At 35.4% G+C, this 18,851-nt stretch overlaps 1 protein-coding gene across 2 annotated transcripts in view; it reads right to left on the reverse strand.

Annotated features, from left to right (window-relative positions):
• Positions 1-18,851, reverse strand: part of LOC150099965 (reversion-inducing cysteine-rich protein with Kazal motifs-like) — a 364,445-nt gene that overhangs the window by 25,143 nt on the left and 320,451 nt on the right. For both annotated transcript variants that reach the window (XM_090402524.1, XM_090402523.1), the window contains exon 20: positions 2,166-2,292. In XM_090402524.1, the coding sequence (XP_090258650.1) occupies positions 2,166-2,292 (127 nt within the window). The remainder of the gene's footprint in view (positions 1-2,165; positions 2,293-18,851) is intronic.

An 18,851-nucleotide genomic window follows, 5' to 3' on the forward strand; every position in this document is an offset into this window, starting at 1 on the left:
TTTCTTGTTTGTTTATTTTATTTCACTTTCAGTATTTATTATGTAATCAGACCTCCATGACTTCATTTACTATTTATACATATAAAGTTTAGTTTGACAAGTTCAAAGAACTAAACTGTGTATGAGTGGTGACCAGCAGTTGCTTATATTTTTACTCACTTAGATGAAAAGGGAGGAATAATGGTAGTCAGTTTGACGGAGGAGCACTCATGAAAACAATCTTATAGAAAAGGCAATCTCTATGAGCACTGGCTCAAAGGTAGTGATTTCCTACAAAGCAATAGCACAGAATGTCTAGAAGAAAGTGATTGGAGTGAGTTGTGAGAGATTGTTTTTTTTTTTTGGGGGGGGGGGAAGCTAATCGACTTATTCTCCATAAATAAAAACATATTATTTTCTTGCTTATCTATGATGAATAACTTGTCTGTCCCCACTTTTATGACATCAAAAACCTTCTCTGGTTTATTTTATATGAAATTCTTGCCAACTTCTAAGTATATTTCAATCATATCTTTATTTCCCCTCTTATCCATTAAGTATTATAATTTCAGCCCATATTTACTGAGCCTAATTATATATTTGGTTCTATCCTTTATCCATTAAGGGAAGGGACATGTATAATGCTATGCATTAATGCATAGCATTATACATGTCTGCAAGGAGATGTGCTTGCATTATGGGATACTAAGGCAAGTGATGAGAACTTATACCACCTTTACCACGAGTTGCCCCAGTCCTGAAAGTACTTCAGGCACAAACTTTGTTTGCTTACACTTGGATAAAGGATAAAGCCAAATATATAATTAGTAGCATAGCCAAGTGAAAAAAATTCCCATAAATTCACTGAGCCTGTTCTTACAGTCAAAATTCCATAATCCAGATATAATCTTAGTTTCCTATTCTATTCTGCACCATATCCACTACATCCTGGTCTCTCAAAAATTCAAGTGATAAAATACTGCAGAGAAAAACTAATATCCAATAATGGATATTAGTTTTTCTGTGTTGCAGAGCATCAAGTTTCACAACCTTGATCTGTTTCATTTGGAACACCCATAAATTTGGGTTTTTCATCCCATATATCATGCACGCCACCCATAAGAAAATATGCAATTAGTAGACATAATATACAGGCCTCATAGCTAAAGTTTGCTTCAACCATAATTCCATACAACTACTGCTTGTTACAATCATGGAGTTGAATCAGAGCAAGTAAATTATAGAACAGTTTAGTTTGTATTTCTGGAGTGTTTCCAGTCTTGGAGGAACTAGTTAGGACTAGATTTCAGGATATGAATCTCTATTTGTGGAGTGAAATGTATTTGTTAACATTTTCAGGAATTTATTAATTTAACGATAGAGTGATGGTCCTTCTTAATGTTGATGACATTGTCATTATTTTACAGCCACAGTCTTTTTGATTTAATAATAAAAAAAATACAGTTTAGTTGGCTAAATTAGAAAGTACCAGCCCATCCTTATTCATTCAATATCCAGGTAGATACCTACTAATGGAGTGTACCACAAGAAGGAAAGTTGGACATTAGATCAGAAGCCATGGTTGACTGCCTGCATTCAGAAAAGCTATATGGAGGTGTGAGTTCAGTTATCTAGTTTTGACCCTTATGCAATCCTGCTACAGTAATACCAATGATGATAATTTGGTTTTGATTATAACATATATCTTGTTTTTTTTTTTAAACTTATTATATTTTCTTTGTGCATACACAGCAGTATCAACAAGTAAATAAATTATTTTTGATTTAGTAAGAGAGAGAGAGATTTCTTTTTATGTGATTTCCATTCATGAAAGGTTTTTGTAAACCTGTGCTACATTTGTAAGTTTGGACATTTGTCAGTGGGCTAAAATTTTTTTCTATTTTTTTAATTAATTTTATATACTTTTTTTGTATTTTCATTTCATTTTTAAATAGCCTGGAAATCCTACTTCAGAAACCAAACATAGAACTTTTTCAAGCCATCACCTAAAGAAAATCATGACCATCCTGCCCACAGTGGAATTCAAACCTGCAGCCTGTTCAATGGTGAGCAGATATGCTAACTGCTCAGCATTCAAACTGGCAAATCATTTGTGTACAGTAAAATTTTTTTAAAAAAATGTATGCAGAGCAGAAATAAATACAGACAAATCAAAAGCAACATACCAGAATACCCAACAGCAGCACATGATCCCTTGTAATCAACTGATACTCTTTCAGCCCAAGCAGCACATTCACTAGCATAAGTCTCTCCATTGTGACCACACACAGGACCACTACTTCGACAATGGTGCTACAAAATAAACACCTTTAATACCTATGCAAAAATATTTTAATGTCTAAACAAATGGTGATGTTAATAAATAAATATATAAAGTGTTAAATTCACTACCCTAAAAATTAACATACATAACTTACTCTGCATGTTATGGATTTAGCCACAGCATATTCAAAATATGAAAGATTTTTGTGCTGGACCTGATACATTTTAAAGAATGATAAATTGTTTAATAATTTCAAAGCATGTTTCTTAAATGTGTTCACTGCTGAGTTATTTTTTTAAAATGTCCTTATGGTTTAAAAATTATGAGTTTCATTTTAACCTTCTAGCATGTTCTTAGAGTTTTACAAGAGGCAAGAACAAGATTTCTTTAAATTATATATATTTAGTTTAATCCTTCATCCAAGTGTACACAAACAAAGTTTGCGCCTGAAGTATCTTCAGGACTGGGGCAACTTGTGGCAAAGGTGGATCGAACTTCACATCACTTGCTTTAGTATCCCATAATGCAAAACACATCTCCTTGCAGTATAATGCTATGCATTATGGGAAGGGTCACTACCCAGACTGGTTTCGACCTTTATTGAGGTCTCTTCAGTGGGAGCCAGACCAATAGGTGATACCAAGGTTGAAGCAATGCAGAAGTCATATTTACCTATACAAGTTGCCAAAAGGTGTCACACCTTATTAATAAATTACTCTGGATTAGAGAATGATGTTGGAAGTTTTTTTCACTTGGTTAGACTATAAATTATATATTTAGTTTAATCTTTTATCCAAGTGTAAGCAAAGAAAGTTTGTGCCTGAAGTATCTTCAGGATATGCAATAGCATTATACATGTCTCCAAGGAGATGTGCTTTGCATTATGGGATACTAAGGCAAGTGATGTGAAGTTTGATCCACCTTTCCCACGAGTTTCCCCAGTCCTGAAGATACTTCAAGTGCAAACTTTGTTTGCTTACACTTGAATAAAGGATTAAACTAAATATATAATTTATAGTCTAACCAAGTGAAAAAAACTTCCAACAACAAGATTTTTGTTGTTCCAACTTGTATTATGGAACAACATAATACAACTTAGAAAAACCTTTACAAATGGGGGCATGATTGCATCACCCAGGTGCGACTGTGGATCACCCCGCCAAAACCCGAAGGCATGAAAGACCCCTGTTGAAGTGTTACACCAAGAATCTTTCCACTTCTCCTTCATGTTCAAACTTGTCTCTGCAAGAATTTTTTTGCTGTTTTGGAGGGTGTCTTGACTTTAGCCTGTTTATTTCCAGGGGTGGGATGTCTTTGTGGATTGGAATATTTTGGATTTCCATGATTTTGCTGTATTCATGTAGAAGAAAATTGGATGTGTGGAGGTGGGATGTTGCTTAGCACTGGGAGCCAGTAGGTTGTCGTTGATTTTACAGTTACAGAAATAAGGCACATAGTGGTGTTAAGCTGAGCATCAACCAAATACACATGGGCACTGTTCAGCCATACGGGTGAGCAGTATTCAGCTGCAGAGTAAAAGAGGCAAAGAGCAGTGCAGCGAAGCATTATTGCTGAGACACCCCAAGTTGTTCCACATAGTTTTTGCAGTATATTGTTTCTTGTTTTTAGCTTGGATGCTATGTTAATGAGATGTGGTTTAAAAGATAGAGTTTGATTTAATTCCTCTCTGCAATCATCAGTGGTATCCATACCATTATTTTGTCTGTCTTCTCTGAATAAACATAACCTATCATCACACAGCCAATCCGAGTGATTCCTCAATAGAAATGCATTGAGTTTTTTAGAATGTATGGGAAATCTTACCTAGCTGTTAACAGCAAGTCGGAGAGAAAAACTTGGGAGAATACCAATGTCACATTAAACCCTGCACTTTTGAATATGAACCTCAACATGAATCCATGCGAATAGTGCCAAGCTACAATCTCCACCTACTATGTAAACAGGGGCATGCACAACAATAGGCACACAATACTTTGAATATTTGTTTACTATATTATTCCTGTATTGTTTCTTAGTCTGCCTCTTTATATATTTTATGTTTCTAATACACTTGTTGTTATTGTCGTTGTTATGTATTTGAGATTATTATTATTATTACACCCTCCATGGAGTCAGCAGACTCATTGTGGGAGGTTCATTCAACTGACAACATATTTATCATATAAAATCTTAAAATCCTTAGCACTCATTTGCATTTACAACACATTTTGGTAATGCATTTCATTCACTGACAATTCTCCATGTAAAAAATCTACTCCCTCCTCCCCTCCCTCTTCACTAAACTTTTACATAACTTCCAGGGATGACCTTTGGTTCTTTCTCTCTCATCTTCAACTCCTTTTATAATCCCCTCTAGATTAATCAGATAAAATCCTCTCACTAACTTAAATGTGTCTATCATATCACCTTTTTTCCCTCCTATCCACCAAACTGTGTAATCCACATTTCTTCAACCTCTCTCCATAGGCAGCATTCCAAAGTCCTGATATTGTCTTAGTCACTTGCCTCTGGACCCTCTCCAGTGTCTCCACATCACATTGAAAACCAGGTGACCAGATTTGAACACAATAGTCCAGGTGAGCCTTATACAGTGCCACAACATGTTAGAATACTTCTTATCATAGCAGTAATATGATGTGCAGCCTTTGCAACACTAGCAACAAGTCCTCTAAACTTCAGTCTACTGTTAACCATTACTTCCAAATCTCTAATCTCATCCACTTCCTGCATTACGTCACCATCAATAAAGTACACATTATGGCCGAAGCAACTAAGGCTATGATGCCGGTGTACTATGCCTGCTAATTGCATGTGCAGTTCTGGCGTCTGCCTGTTTTCTGTCTCCTATTTATGTTTAATGGACTTATGCTACTACCTCCATGTGAGACTGGCTAACTCGCATTCTACTCAAAAGTCCTTATAAAGGTTATTATCCTAGATGGGAATGGGCCTCAGTTCTTTTCATCTAAAAGGTATCACTGATACTGACAAAACTAATACATCTGAAAAAGTCCCTTGACTTAATTTCATCCTTATTATATAAGTATTTCATCCTTATTACATACTTATTATATAAGTATTATATTGCCCAGATTTGATCACCTCGGTTCCTTCTTGATGGGGAGGAGGTGGAGAGGATCCAGAGGCGAGTGACTAAGATGATAGCAGGTCTATGGAATGAACCATATGAGAACAGGTTGAAGATTTGTGGGTTGCAGAAACTGGTTGATAGGCGGAAAAGGGGAGATATGATTGAGACATTCAAATTGCTAAGAGGATTCTATAAGATTAATTCAGAGGATATTTTTGAGATCAGGACTGGTGGTGGGAGAACTAGGGGATACCTATGGAAGCTGGGCAAGAGTGAGGTTAGCAGTGTGTTAGAACTGGGTTCTTTACTTTTAGGGTGGTAAATGAGTGGAATAAGCTGCCTGAGTCTGTTGTGGGTGCTATGACAGTGAGCGAGTTCAAGGCAAGGTATGATAGATACTGTGAGAATGTCGTATAGTTGTGTGGACATGATGTTTAGGGCCTCTCTCGATGAGTCTAAGGACTCCCTGGAGCAGCCCGAAAATAATAATAATAATAATAATAATAATAATAATAATAAAGTATGAAATTAGTCATGTTGATATTAAAACAATACAGGCATGCACCTGAAAAAATTATATAAATCAATAAAAAGTGGAAAAAAATTCCCTAGCCTACTCAGGATACTAATATGTTATAGATTTACAATTTTTTGTGAGTGGGAGTCATTTAATAAATAAATAAATAATAATAATTATTATTATTTGACACCTCCAGGGAGTCCAAGACTCATCAAGGGAATGTACCCACTCTACAACATATTTATCACCACTACTCAACCTCATCCACCAACTGCATCATCTACACTAATGCAATCTACTGTCCATCACTAGTATTTTCACAGACAATCACAAACATTCATGCCTACAGTGGGATTTGAACCCACAACCTTTTGGGTGGAGAGCAGATATGCTAACCACTCGGCCAACCAGGCCAAATAAATAAATAAAATAAAAAAACTGTATTACCCCTAGTGTTCATCTAGCCTGATGTTCACATTCTGTTGCATTTTTGAATGTAACTATTAGGCATTATTAAGGATGTTTTTTAAATACCAAGTAAAATATCCATATAATCTGGTGAATGTTGAAAGTTTATTTTTCACTTGGTTAGAGTATAATAAATTTAGTTTAATCCTTTATCCAAGTGTGAGCAAACAAAGTTTGCGCCTGAAAGTATCTTCAGGGCAGGTAGGGTGGTACAACACCAGAAAACTCCTTGCAAAGGTGCAGCAAGCTACCAACACTCCTATCTCAGTATCTCCCATAATGCAAAACACATCTCCTTGTGGATATGTCTAATGTTATGCATTAAGGGAAGGGCCACAACCCAGACTAGTTTCGACCTTTATTGAGGTCTCTTCAGAGGGAGCCAGGCCCAAGTGGAGATACCATTGACATTTTTTCCCATAATGCAAAACACATCTCCTTGCGGATATGTCTAATGTTATGCATTAAGGGAAGGGCCACAACCCAGACTAGTTTTGACTTTTATTGAGGTCTCTTCAGTGGGAGCCAGGCCCAAGTGGGGATACCAGGCAGAAGCATTAGCAGGAGTTGCCTATAGGAGTTGCCAAATGGTGTGCCACCCTTTTTTAATAAATTACTCTGGATTTAGAGAAAGATGTTGAAAGTTTATTTTTCACTTGGTTAGAGTATAATAAATTTAGTTTAATCCTTTATTCAAGTGTGAGCAAACAAAGTTTGCACCTGAAAGTATCTTCAGGAATGGGATAAGGTGGTAGTAATTTATTAAAAAAGGGTGGCACACCATTTGGCAACTCCTATAGGTAGAGATGACCTGCTAATGCTTCTGCCTGGTATCGCCACTTGGGCCTGGCTCCCACTGAAAGAGACCTCAATAAAGGTCGAAACTAGTCTGGGTTGTGGCCCTTCCCTTAATGCATAACATTAGACATATCCGCAAGGAGATGTGTTTTGCATTATGGGAGATACTGAGATAGGAGTGTTGGTAGCTTGCTCCACCTTTGCAAGGAGTGCCCTGGACCTTACCCCAGTCCTGAAGATACTTTCAGGTGCAAACTTTGTTTGCTCACACTTGGATAAAGGATTAAACTAAATTTATTATAATCTGGTGAATATTGGTAACTAAAACTCTATCCCCCCCCTCCACAAACGTATTGGTGTTTTTACTTATTAAAGCATTCAGAATGCCCATTTTTTATCTCATGTTCATATTTAATGGAATAAAACAGCAAATAAAAGAATTAGTCACATGTTTAACAGTCCAAATATTTTACCTCTGTCACATCCCCTGGGATACATTATAAGAATTGTAATAATACACAAACCACACAAAAAAAGTATTGGTAAATGTTAGATTGGCAATCTATAGTCCTAAGTGGGGTGAGAGGTACCCTCTATGGATGCAGTAGGTAACCTTGGTTGTTGGGTTGGAGATTTTAAAATTATTCTTTCTCAAAACTATATTTACTGGGTTTTGATGGTAAGTTTTTTGAATCTGCTGCTACAAGAAAACTTATCATGTTTGCATTTGCTCCAGTTAACCATAGTAGAGTTTTTGTTTTTTCATTAAATTTTGTTTAAGGAGTCAGCTTAGACCTGACTGACCATAATTATGACAGTGGATATATTTTTTATGTTCTTCAATAGTAATGCTGGCAGAACTTCCAGTCTGCCAACATTAGTAGGCAGACTGGAAGTTCTTCTTTAAAACCAACTTGTAATATGATTAATTGTTTTGGTGGGGTGATCCACAGTCGCACCTGGGTGAGGCAATCATGCCTCCATTTGTAAAGGTGGTCTGCACATCTGCCATGATTGGTGAGGATTCGGTTAAGGGTAGACCAAGTTTTCCGAGGTTAATCATATTACAGCATAATGTGTAATGTGCATACAGTGGAAACCTGTCAGACTTCATCCATGCTACACTAAGTGCAGTTGACTGGATAATCAACTTATCCAGTCAAGTGAGTATCTCTTTTATGACTGTATTATGTCTTATTATTGTACATATGTCCATACATATTAAGAATTAATGTAATGTAACTTTTCATGTTTGAGCCATAGCTAAATAAATAAATAAATGGTGTGCGACAGAAGTTAATAAGACAAAATACACAGTTAGGTGCTGCTACAGACCAGGATCACCTGAGAAGGACTGTGAACTGTGTAGACAGGTAAATCGTATGAATACAAGGCAGGGCTCCAATAATATCACTTAAACCCATTGTCACAAAAAAAAAATAAAAAAATTTACTCTCCCATAGTATCAATCGTGATAAAAGGTGTGAGAGTGTGTGTGTGTATATTCACACCAATATGTGACAAAAATTTTCTGATGATAACAAAAAAAACTCAATCCTTGTCAATTTTAACTTTGTTCGCATTCAATACCTGAATTTTATTTTCAGCTGACACATATTTTTCAAATTTCGTCAAATACCTTGTTGTCTGATAACTCTCTTTTGTCAAATTATTTTCTTGCAAAAAATTAATGTCTACATCTTTTTACTTAAAATAAAGAGCCAATAGGCTTCACTTCGGCGATGTAACATTATTTAAATTAAGGGGATATTAAATCCCACATTATTTCAAAGCCGAATAAGAAACTCAAAGATAGGAATCAAAGAGTTTCATGCCGAATATAGCAAACTATAAAAGTTTTGGCGAGTTGTAGCATAAGCTAAAGCACATAGTTCAACACTAAGGCAACTCATTGCAAAGGTGGGGAAAGTTCTGATCACTATGCTTAGTATTTCCATAATGTAAAACACATCTTCTAGGAGATGTATGATGTTATACATTATGGTGGAAGGTCACTACCCAGACTGGTTTCGACTTTTATTGAGATCTCATCAGTGAGTAGGTAGACCAGGAAATACTTAGGTTATAGCAAAAAGAACTTTTTCACTATAACCTAACTCTTTGATTCCTATCTTTGAGTTTCTTATTCGGCTTTGAAATAATGTGGGATTTAATATCCTCTTAATTTTAATAAGTCTACATCTTTGCTGTTAACTGCACTGTTTTTACTGTAACCCTTCTGAAGTGCTTTAGCTCACTGAACTGCTTTCTCCATAGTTACAAATATGACATGCAGTTGGTGAAAATTTAATGAATCGTTAAACAAATCTTTCCTTTCTATACTCTGTTCAGTTTTATTTAGCAAAGAATTTAAGATTGGTGGAACAAATTAGCAAGAAATTTTTCCTTCTAAATTATTTAAAGATCAAATTGTTTTGTATTTAATAGAAGAGTTAATCAACAAAGTGAATACAAAGAAAACATTAAGTAACACTGTCAGTGACTATATTCACCTTCTGAAATAATATTGTCGCAAATGAGTGATGGTGACTTAATTCAAAGGATGAATTATATTTATATGAGAAACACAGGAATCAAAAATTCTGCCTCAGGTGCATGCCAGTGAAATGTATACATGCATTTCAATTTTTGCACAAGATTTAAAAAAAAAAAAATTACTTGCATCTTAAAAATGGGACTCTTTTTTTTCAAGATCTAGAGATTTAATAATGTGGGAGTATATTAGAATCAGGGAATGTCACAGAAATTCCAGAATGGTTGGCCACCTTATTTTTTGCTGCTTCTGTTCCACTGCTAATCTCCCATGGCAAGGATAACTCGTTTATTTCATTCTTTCAAAGTACACTGCATCTGAGTTTTGGAGAGGAATTATGTAAACAAATGCCTCCTCCGATTTTTATCTATACATCTCATATAACGGCTGACTGACAGATATATCAAAAAACAGTATATGGGGTATATGAGTCTGCAAGATTTAAGATAACCAGTGGTGTAACACAAGGATCAGTCCTTGCTTCACTGTTATTCAGTCTGTACATTAATAACATTGGGAAGGATTTGACAGGCAACATACAGCTATTTACTGATCATGCAAAGATAGGCGGGTAATCAGGAATACAGCAAATGTGCAATACTTGCAGAACGATTTGAATAGGCTGGAATTGTGGGCATGGGAAAATGGATGTTAATTCAATATCAGTAAATGTAAAATCATACACTTTGGCACGATTAGATATCCAATGTCGTATATTATATTGGTAGGTTTATGCTAGAAGACACTGATCAGGCTAGAGATCTTGGAGTGTTAGTAGACAGAAAATTGAAGTTCAGTGGCCAAGTGGCAAAGATTACAAATGCAACTCAAAAGATAATTGTAGTGCTGAAACAAACTTTGACATGTAAAGATAAGGATGCCATTTTGCTTCTTTACAAGGCCTTGATAAGACCTCACTTGGACTATTATGCATAGGTCTGGTGTCCTTGTTTCTGTTGTGATTCTGATACAATGGAGAGAGAGCAAGAGAGTGTGTGCAAAGGAGAGTGTTAAAAATGATATCAGGATAGTGGGATACTGATTATGAAGGCAGATTGAGAATTTGTAAACACTAGCAAACAGGAGAAAGAGGGTTAATATGATTGAGACTTACAAACTTCTGAAAGTGTCATACAGGATTTCAGTTGATGGAATTTTTCATTTTATGAAGGGTGGGAAAGGATGAGAGGGCATCCTTGGAAGCTGAGAACGAATGCAATGAAAAAAGGGTGAGATCTAGATTTTTCTCTCATAGAGTGGTGCATGATTGAAATGAACTGCTATTGGATGTTGTGTGCACAAGTGGTGTGAATGAATTCAAGAACAAGTATGGCAGCTGGTGCATGTGGTATGCAGCCTCTCTCAACGAGTCCCTGACTCCCTGGAGGTCTCTTTTAATAATAATAATAATAATGAATGAATTTCTCCTCATTTGCAATAACTGTAGAAGCATCAAGAAGAAGAAAAAGACACTGCTAAAGCTATTGATTTCTAAACTAACTAATATTTGTTTAATAACATCAGCAGTAACTTACACAAATTCTTTACTAATTCTTTACTTACTTTACTTTTTTGTCATTTTGACACTTGTTTTACTACTAGGTCTACAAAGTTTTTGAAGTAAATGTTTATTGAATTTACCTTAATAACGGGCTGTATAGGCTATTTAGAATTCATCTATCTTTGGAAAGCAGCATATGGTTCCCGGAAAATTTTGCCAATTCTACTGTGTGTGTCACAGCATTTTTGTGTGAAAATTAACTAGTATAACAGCTAGTGTGTGTAGTATGTGGCCTCCTTCGATGAGTCCCTGACTCCCTGGAGATCTCTCTTAATAATAATGGACGAGTTTCTCCTCATTTGCAATAACTGTAGAAGTATCTAGAAGAACAACACTTGCTACTAATGTGTGATTTCCTCAAAAATCTTGTAGTAATCTAGGAGTTTCTGTCTGAAGTTTTTTGGCAGTTTTGGTTTATGTTATTCAGCATTGATTCTAGGAGTTTGGGTTGAGTGAGATATTAATACCACATCATCAGCGAATAATAGGATATTTAATATTTCACCATCAATGTTTATTCCGTCTTTCATGTCAATTTTTCGAATGTTGCTGTCCAGAGTAGATGTGAAGAGATTAGGTGATAAGACATCACCCTGACGTACTCCTCTACTTAAGTTAATTTTAATCAGGTGATTGAAAAGGGTGATATTTGTTGTGCTTTCTTTGTAGATATCTTTTACGAGTTGGATGCATGCTTTTTCTACGCCTTGTTCTATTAAAGTTTGGAATACTGCGTTATGCTCAACAGTGTCAAATGCCTTTTTAAAATCTATAAATAGAAGACAAAGTGGGATCTGGTATTCTCTGCATCTTTATGTTAGCTGAGTAATAGTGTGAATGTGATCTATTGTTGAAAAGCCTTTTTTGAAACCAGCCTGTTCTTTGCAGCTATTTTCATTGATGGAGGTTTGTATTCGGTTTAGGATGATTCTGGCAAATATTTTATGTGTGTGTGCTAATAGACAGATAGGTCTGTAGTTACTGATGTCTTCTTTATTACCTTTTTTATGCAGAATTATGGTCTTTGATGTTTTCCATTCAGTAGGTACTTTCCTTAATTGTATATATCGGGTAAACCTTTCTGCTAGAGCTTTAAAGAGTATTTGTCCACTCATTTATTCAATAATAAGTTTTCCAATCAAAAATAATTCCAATCATTTTAATCTTTCGTGTTTTTAGCTATATACATTCATTTTTATCTTTTGTGTTTTTTAGCTAAATACGTTATACCATTCTAGGTTTTAAGCACACTTTACTAATTCTTTTTTTTATATTGGTTGTTTCAGTTTTTTTTCTGGATTTTAAACATTACATGCTCAAATCTTTTACTTGGCTACTACTACTTTTGCATTAACCAATTTACAGTACAGACTGTAGTGTAGATTGGTTAATGGAAATAGAAGAATGAATAATAAAAAAAAAAGGCATAGTCAAAAGGTAAGTTTTTACTGTTAGTTAAAAATATCATGTGGTCATTTTTTTTACTTTTTTACTTATTTGATTTATATTAACACAAATATTCCATAGCTTCTATGCTTTAATCATAAAACTACAGGATTCCAGACACAACAAGGTTGACTAAGTAGGTCGCACCTGCATATATTTAAACTCAGCAGAGGCAGATGAGTTGGAGTATTAAAGCTGGTATAAGACATTGACTCAAATACAGCAGATGGACTGGATGAGATATGAGACAGATAAGTATAGGTACATGGTAAAGGAATATACAAAACAGCTAGCAATACTCCTGAACTGGTTGTTCAACTTGGACCTTAGTAACATGCAAGACATTGAAGGAGTAGAAGGAGAGCAAAATACAGCAGATGGACTGGATGAGATATGAGACAGATAAGTATAGGTGCATGGTAAAGGAATATACAAAACAGCTAGCAATGCTCCTTGGACATTGAAGGAGTAGAAGGAGAGCAAAAGCAAGGTAGTGAACTTTAGAATGGTTAATACTCTAGTGTGGTCATCAAAGTATTGGAAATGCTGATTAAACTCATATCCAAAGTTTGGTATACAATGCTAGAATCCTCTGTAGAGGACAAGGCTTTGAATTTAGAAATCTATTCGTGTTCCATAATGGAGTAACAGAGTTGGATAAGAGGAATAGACACGTTTCAATAATTCTGGATTGTATCAAGGCATTTGACTGGAATCCACAGTGGACATAGTTACACAAACTTAAAGGGATGAACTTGAAACCTTCTAAGGCTGCTAGAAGGAACTAAAAGTAAACGCAACTCTAATCTTAAACTTCATAGAGTTTTATAAAGGCTCTTATTCCATCAACAAAGCATGTTCAAAATTCTGACTTATTATTATTATCCTAAGAACCCCATGGAGCAAAACTCATCTAGGAGATCCCTTTTGTCATAAACACAGCTCATCATACCATATCCTAAACAGATTCAGGCAATGCTTTCCAATTATTTGTAACTCTCTGTTCAAAACACTTGCTTCTCATTTCCTTATTCACACCCTCCTTATACAGCTTCCAGGGATGACCTCTTGATCTCTCCTGATCGCCCACCATTTTATGAAAAACCTGTTCAAAACTGACCCTATAACAACCCATTAATAACTTGTACACCTCTATCATACCACCCCCCTCTTCCTCTTATCTACTAGACTCTGCAAACTGTATCATCTCAAACTTTCTTCATATTCAACATATCTTCATCCTTTTGAAAACTGGGTGACCAAATCTGTGCACAGTGGTCTCCATAATCTTAAACTTCATAGTTTTATGAAGCCTCCTATTTCATGAACAAAGCACGTTCAAAATTCTGACTTCATGGAATAGGAGGCTTCATATTTTATATAACCAAATTTTATAATCCCCCCCATGGAGCAAAACTCATCTAGGAGATCCCTTTTGTCATAAACACAGCTCATCATACCATGTCCTAGAATCTCCTTATTTCTACAAGTCAGTATCCTCTGCATCACTCCCAGAATTCTTTGTGTTATCCTCACAATTTTGGCAATGTGTCCCATAAATTTCAGATCTTTATCCACTATCACCCGAAGATCCCTTATTTCCTCCAACAATATATTCCCACCAAGCATAAATTCTACATCTCATCATCGTTTCCCAAATTTTATAACCTTACATTTTCCAACATTGAACTGGCATCTTCACTCCAATTCATCAATCTATTCAAGTGTTCGTGTAATGACACAAAATCTTCTCTACTCCTCATAGTTCATCCCAATTTTGCAACATCTGCAAACAACTGAATATCCTCATCTAAATCTTCCCCAATATCATTAACATCAGTGGTGAGCTATGGAAATTTTAACAAAGGGCTTGCATCGTCGAGAAAAAAAAAAGGGCTAACTTAGCTCTTATAATACTTATATTGCGACTTTGTAGAGCTTCTGACAGATATGACAATTCCTGTAGGATATCAATCATTAATGCTAGATCTTTAAAAAATTCCAAATTGAGAAGTCGGTTTAAAAAGTCTTTATATTTATTATTCGATGCAAAATGCTTGCATAAAGCTGGGTAATTTCTCCACACAACAAGGGCCATTCGTAAACTGCAAGCTGCCCATCGTGGTCCAAACACACGGCCGATCTTTAAAATTTCGATACCATGGTCTTTTGCAATCGTATTTAATTCTTTGATTTTTTTGGTGATTGATGATAAAAAAACATGTAATTTATCCATAAATATTTCAAAATGATTTATTTCTTTAATGATTTTTTATCGAATCATCTAATGCTAAGTGTAAATGATGAGCTACATAATGCTAAATCACAATGTTGGGAAATTTTTGTAGAAGTTTGATTGCAACACCTGATTTGTTTCCTAACATTACAGTAGCTCCATCAGAACAAAATGCAATGAGATGTTTTTTAAATAGTTATCAGAAAATCCATATGAATTTAAAGTAGCAATTATAGTAGCATGTATACATTCTGCGGTGGTATTCTTAAGTGAATAATAAGATTATTAAACAAGAAGAACAAGGGACTCGCAAACTTGAGAAAAATTTAACAAAGGGCTTGCGTGAGCCCCCACGAGCCCCTTATAGCTCACCCCTGATTAACATACAGTTTAAACAGCAATGGCACTAAAACAGACCCCTGAGGCAACCACTAGCGACTTTCCTCTTCTGGGATATTGCTCCCTCATACACGACTTGCTGATGCCTATCAGATAGCCAATCTCTGATCCAATGCACTAGTCTAATATTCAATCCCATCCACTGTAGTTTGACTATCAACTTATCATGCAGTAATCTATCAAAAGCCTTTGAAAAATCTAAGTAGACTACTGTGTATCCATCTCCTTTGTCCAATGAAGCCATCACCTTATGGTAAATAGATTACTAAAACATGACCTCCCTTAGCAAATTCATGCTGTCCATCAAAGATAATACCATTGTTGTCAACCCAATTCTGGATCATGGTTCTCATCAGCCACTCCAACACTAACCACCACAACTGACACAGAGAAGACTTATAATTTGATGCTTGAGTTCTGTCACTTCCCTTATAAAGTGGCACAATCTTGCCTTCCTTCCACTCCTTTGGAACTTGACCCAGTACAAGACTCATATTAAACAAATATGTCAAGGCAGATGCCAACTTCCTGGCACGTTCCTTTAAAATATGCAGTGATATATTATCAAGTCCCATAGCCTTATTAACAATCAAGTTTGCTCAATTCCCATATACCTCTTGCTCACTTATAATGAGTTTCTCCTCCTCATCATCACCTGATCTCAAACTCTCCATGAGGTCACATTCACAAGCATGAAAGACCCTTATGAACTACTCATTAAATATTTTAATATATACCATTTTCTCCAATCAATGTCATCCTTCCATAATCATTCTTTTTTTTTTTTTGGTAGGCTACATAGCTAACTGCTGCTTACACTTCACTTTTGCTACCATTACCAACCAAGTCATCCTCCTTGTCTGTTCTTTGTAATCCTCATGAAATTATTACCACTCCTCTTATGCTGCCCTACATAATGCCTTTTTCCTCTGTATTGCATGCTTAATGTCTTCATTCATCCATTTCACACCTACCTTATTTAACCTTCTAACTCTTGGAATATATTTAGACATTGCTTCTACTAGACAGTTCTTGAATATCAGATTCCTTTTAATTTTATTCAGTTCATCTAACACAAGGGGATTAGTATAAACTCTGTCTACAAGATTCTAGATAATACTCATTTTTTGTGATGAATGACAGTGGGAGGATAAGTTAATGTATCTGCTAGTAAAGTTTGGCTTCTGATAAACTGAAAATGCAACATGACCTGTGGCATTATGAATTATTGTGGTATCAAAGCAGTAATTATTTATTAGATTCATGTTCAATAGTAAACTTGATAAGGGAGTACAAGGAGTTTATTTTCTCTAGGAACTGAAGAAATTCTGATTCAGTGTGGGAACAGATTTCAAATATATCATTAAAGAAAATGTAACCAATATGAGGTGGAAGGAATATAGTGTCAAAGAGTTCTTTTTCCTATGTGCTCAATGAAATAATAAGCTAAGGCTGGTAAGATAGGGCTGCTCATTGCAGTTCCTTCTAATTGTTTGAACAACTTATTATGCCATGTAAATAGGATGCATTGATTGTAAATTTAAATAGGTTGACAATGGTTTCTGTGAAATCAGATTGTTAAAATTGAAGATTCTCCCGTAATGGTATGTTGGTGAATTGGGAAACTACATCAAAAGAAACCATAATCTCATTATTAGACAAAAGTCGATCTTTTATTTTCTATTTGAAATGAAGATTGTTTTTGAGCTGGTATAGCTAGTGAGAATCCAAAGATGACAAGACAGATGTTTTGCACAGTAGTAAACTGGAGAGCCAATACAGTCCACTAGGCACAGAGTTCTTTGGAAGAAGACAAAACTTCTTCATTTTCATTAAAATTCGTTTTTTCATTGTTAGGCTGAGAACCTTTCAGACCACCCTTGTATCTGGAGCAAGTTCAAATTCGATTGTCTCCCTTAGAACTCTACCAGAGCTGAGACTTAAATTAAAGAGCTTAGTCAGAGGCACTGCCAGTTCCCTTGCACATTATTCCAAAATCCTAGCTGATATCCCATCTAATCCTACAGCTGTATTCACATTGAGATTCTGCAATATCCTAAGAACCTCTAATTCATCCACCTCTGTTCCCACATGTTCCTGGCAAGATTTATGCAAGTATACTTGAGCAACAGTTAAGAAAAATTGTGGAAGGGAAGCTTGGTGTGAACAACAAACTGGATTCAGGCCAAATAGAGGTTGTAATGATCAATTTTCATTTTCAGACAAATAGTTGAGAAATCATGAGAGCATAACAAGGATCCATATTTAAGTTTCACAAATCTGGAAAAGGTATATAACAAGGTGCCAAGAGGAAAGCTATTTAAAATACTACAGTTATATGGTGTAAATGGGACACTGTATCAAGCAATACTTAGTCTATATCCGAGTTTTAAGTAAGCTGTTAAAATGGAAGGAGTTACAGGAAGATGGTTTAATGTTAAATCAGGCATGAAACAAGAGTGCACATTACTCCCACTGTTATTCATCATCTATATGGAACACATTATGAAGAAATGTTTTAAACTGGTATAGAGAAAGAAGAAAAGACTTATATAATACACATGATATTCATAGATCTTGAGAAAACATACAATAGAGTTCCAAGAGAAGTGCTCTCTAGAGCACTCAAACAAAAATCAGCACTATTTAATTATACGAGGGTGGTCTGAAAAGTTCTCGACCATAGATGGCAACACTATCGGCAAGATTTTTTTTCTAAGTTGGTACATCTGTGATAAGCATCCATGTGAAATTGCAAGCCATTCTATCAAGTAGTTTGTTTTATACAGCTGTCTGAAGCAAAAGTGTTGTCTGTATCCCTTGAAATGGATAAAATTGAGTATCGTGCGGTTATGAAATTCTTTGTAAAAGAAGGTTTAATGCCAAAAGAAATTCATTAGAAGTTTCTTTTGTTAAACTTCTAAACAGTTTCTCTTTCATTTTCAACAATTAAGAAATGGGCTGCTGAGTTTAAACATGACTGTACCAGCCTTGAAGATGATCCATGTGAAGGACGTCCAAAAAGTGTAACAACAACAGAAATCATTGATCAAGTGCATGATATGGTATTGAATAACTGGCGAGTCAAAGTGCGTGAAATTGCTGAGATTATAGGCATTTCAAAAGAACGCGTAGGATATATTTTGCATGAAGAATTGCAAATGAAAAAGCTTTGTGCAAGATGGGCTTGCTCACAGCAGATCAAACATGCACTCACATAAAAATCTTGAAACAGTGTGGAGCGTTTTAACAAGAATAAAACTGATTTTGGTGTCGATTTATTACTATGGATGAGACTTGGATTCACTATTACACACCAGAATCCAAACAGCATTCAAAACAGTGGACAGAAGTCGGTTGTTCAGTGCCAAAGAAGAGCTGGAGCATAACTGGAATAAATGTATTAGTCTTAAGGGAGATTATGTTGAAAAATTTTAAAATTAAAAATAATTTTAAAATTATAAATTCGTTTTTTCATTGTTAGGCTGAGAACC

Source organism: Typopeltis vanoorti, chromosome 13, assembly GCF_054136105.1.
Source record: "Typopeltis vanoorti isolate ZY-2024b chromosome 13, IOZ_Tvanoo_1.0, whole genome shotgun sequence".
Taxonomy (NCBI): domain Eukaryota; kingdom Metazoa; phylum Arthropoda; class Arachnida; order Uropygi; family Thelyphonidae; genus Typopeltis; species Typopeltis vanoorti.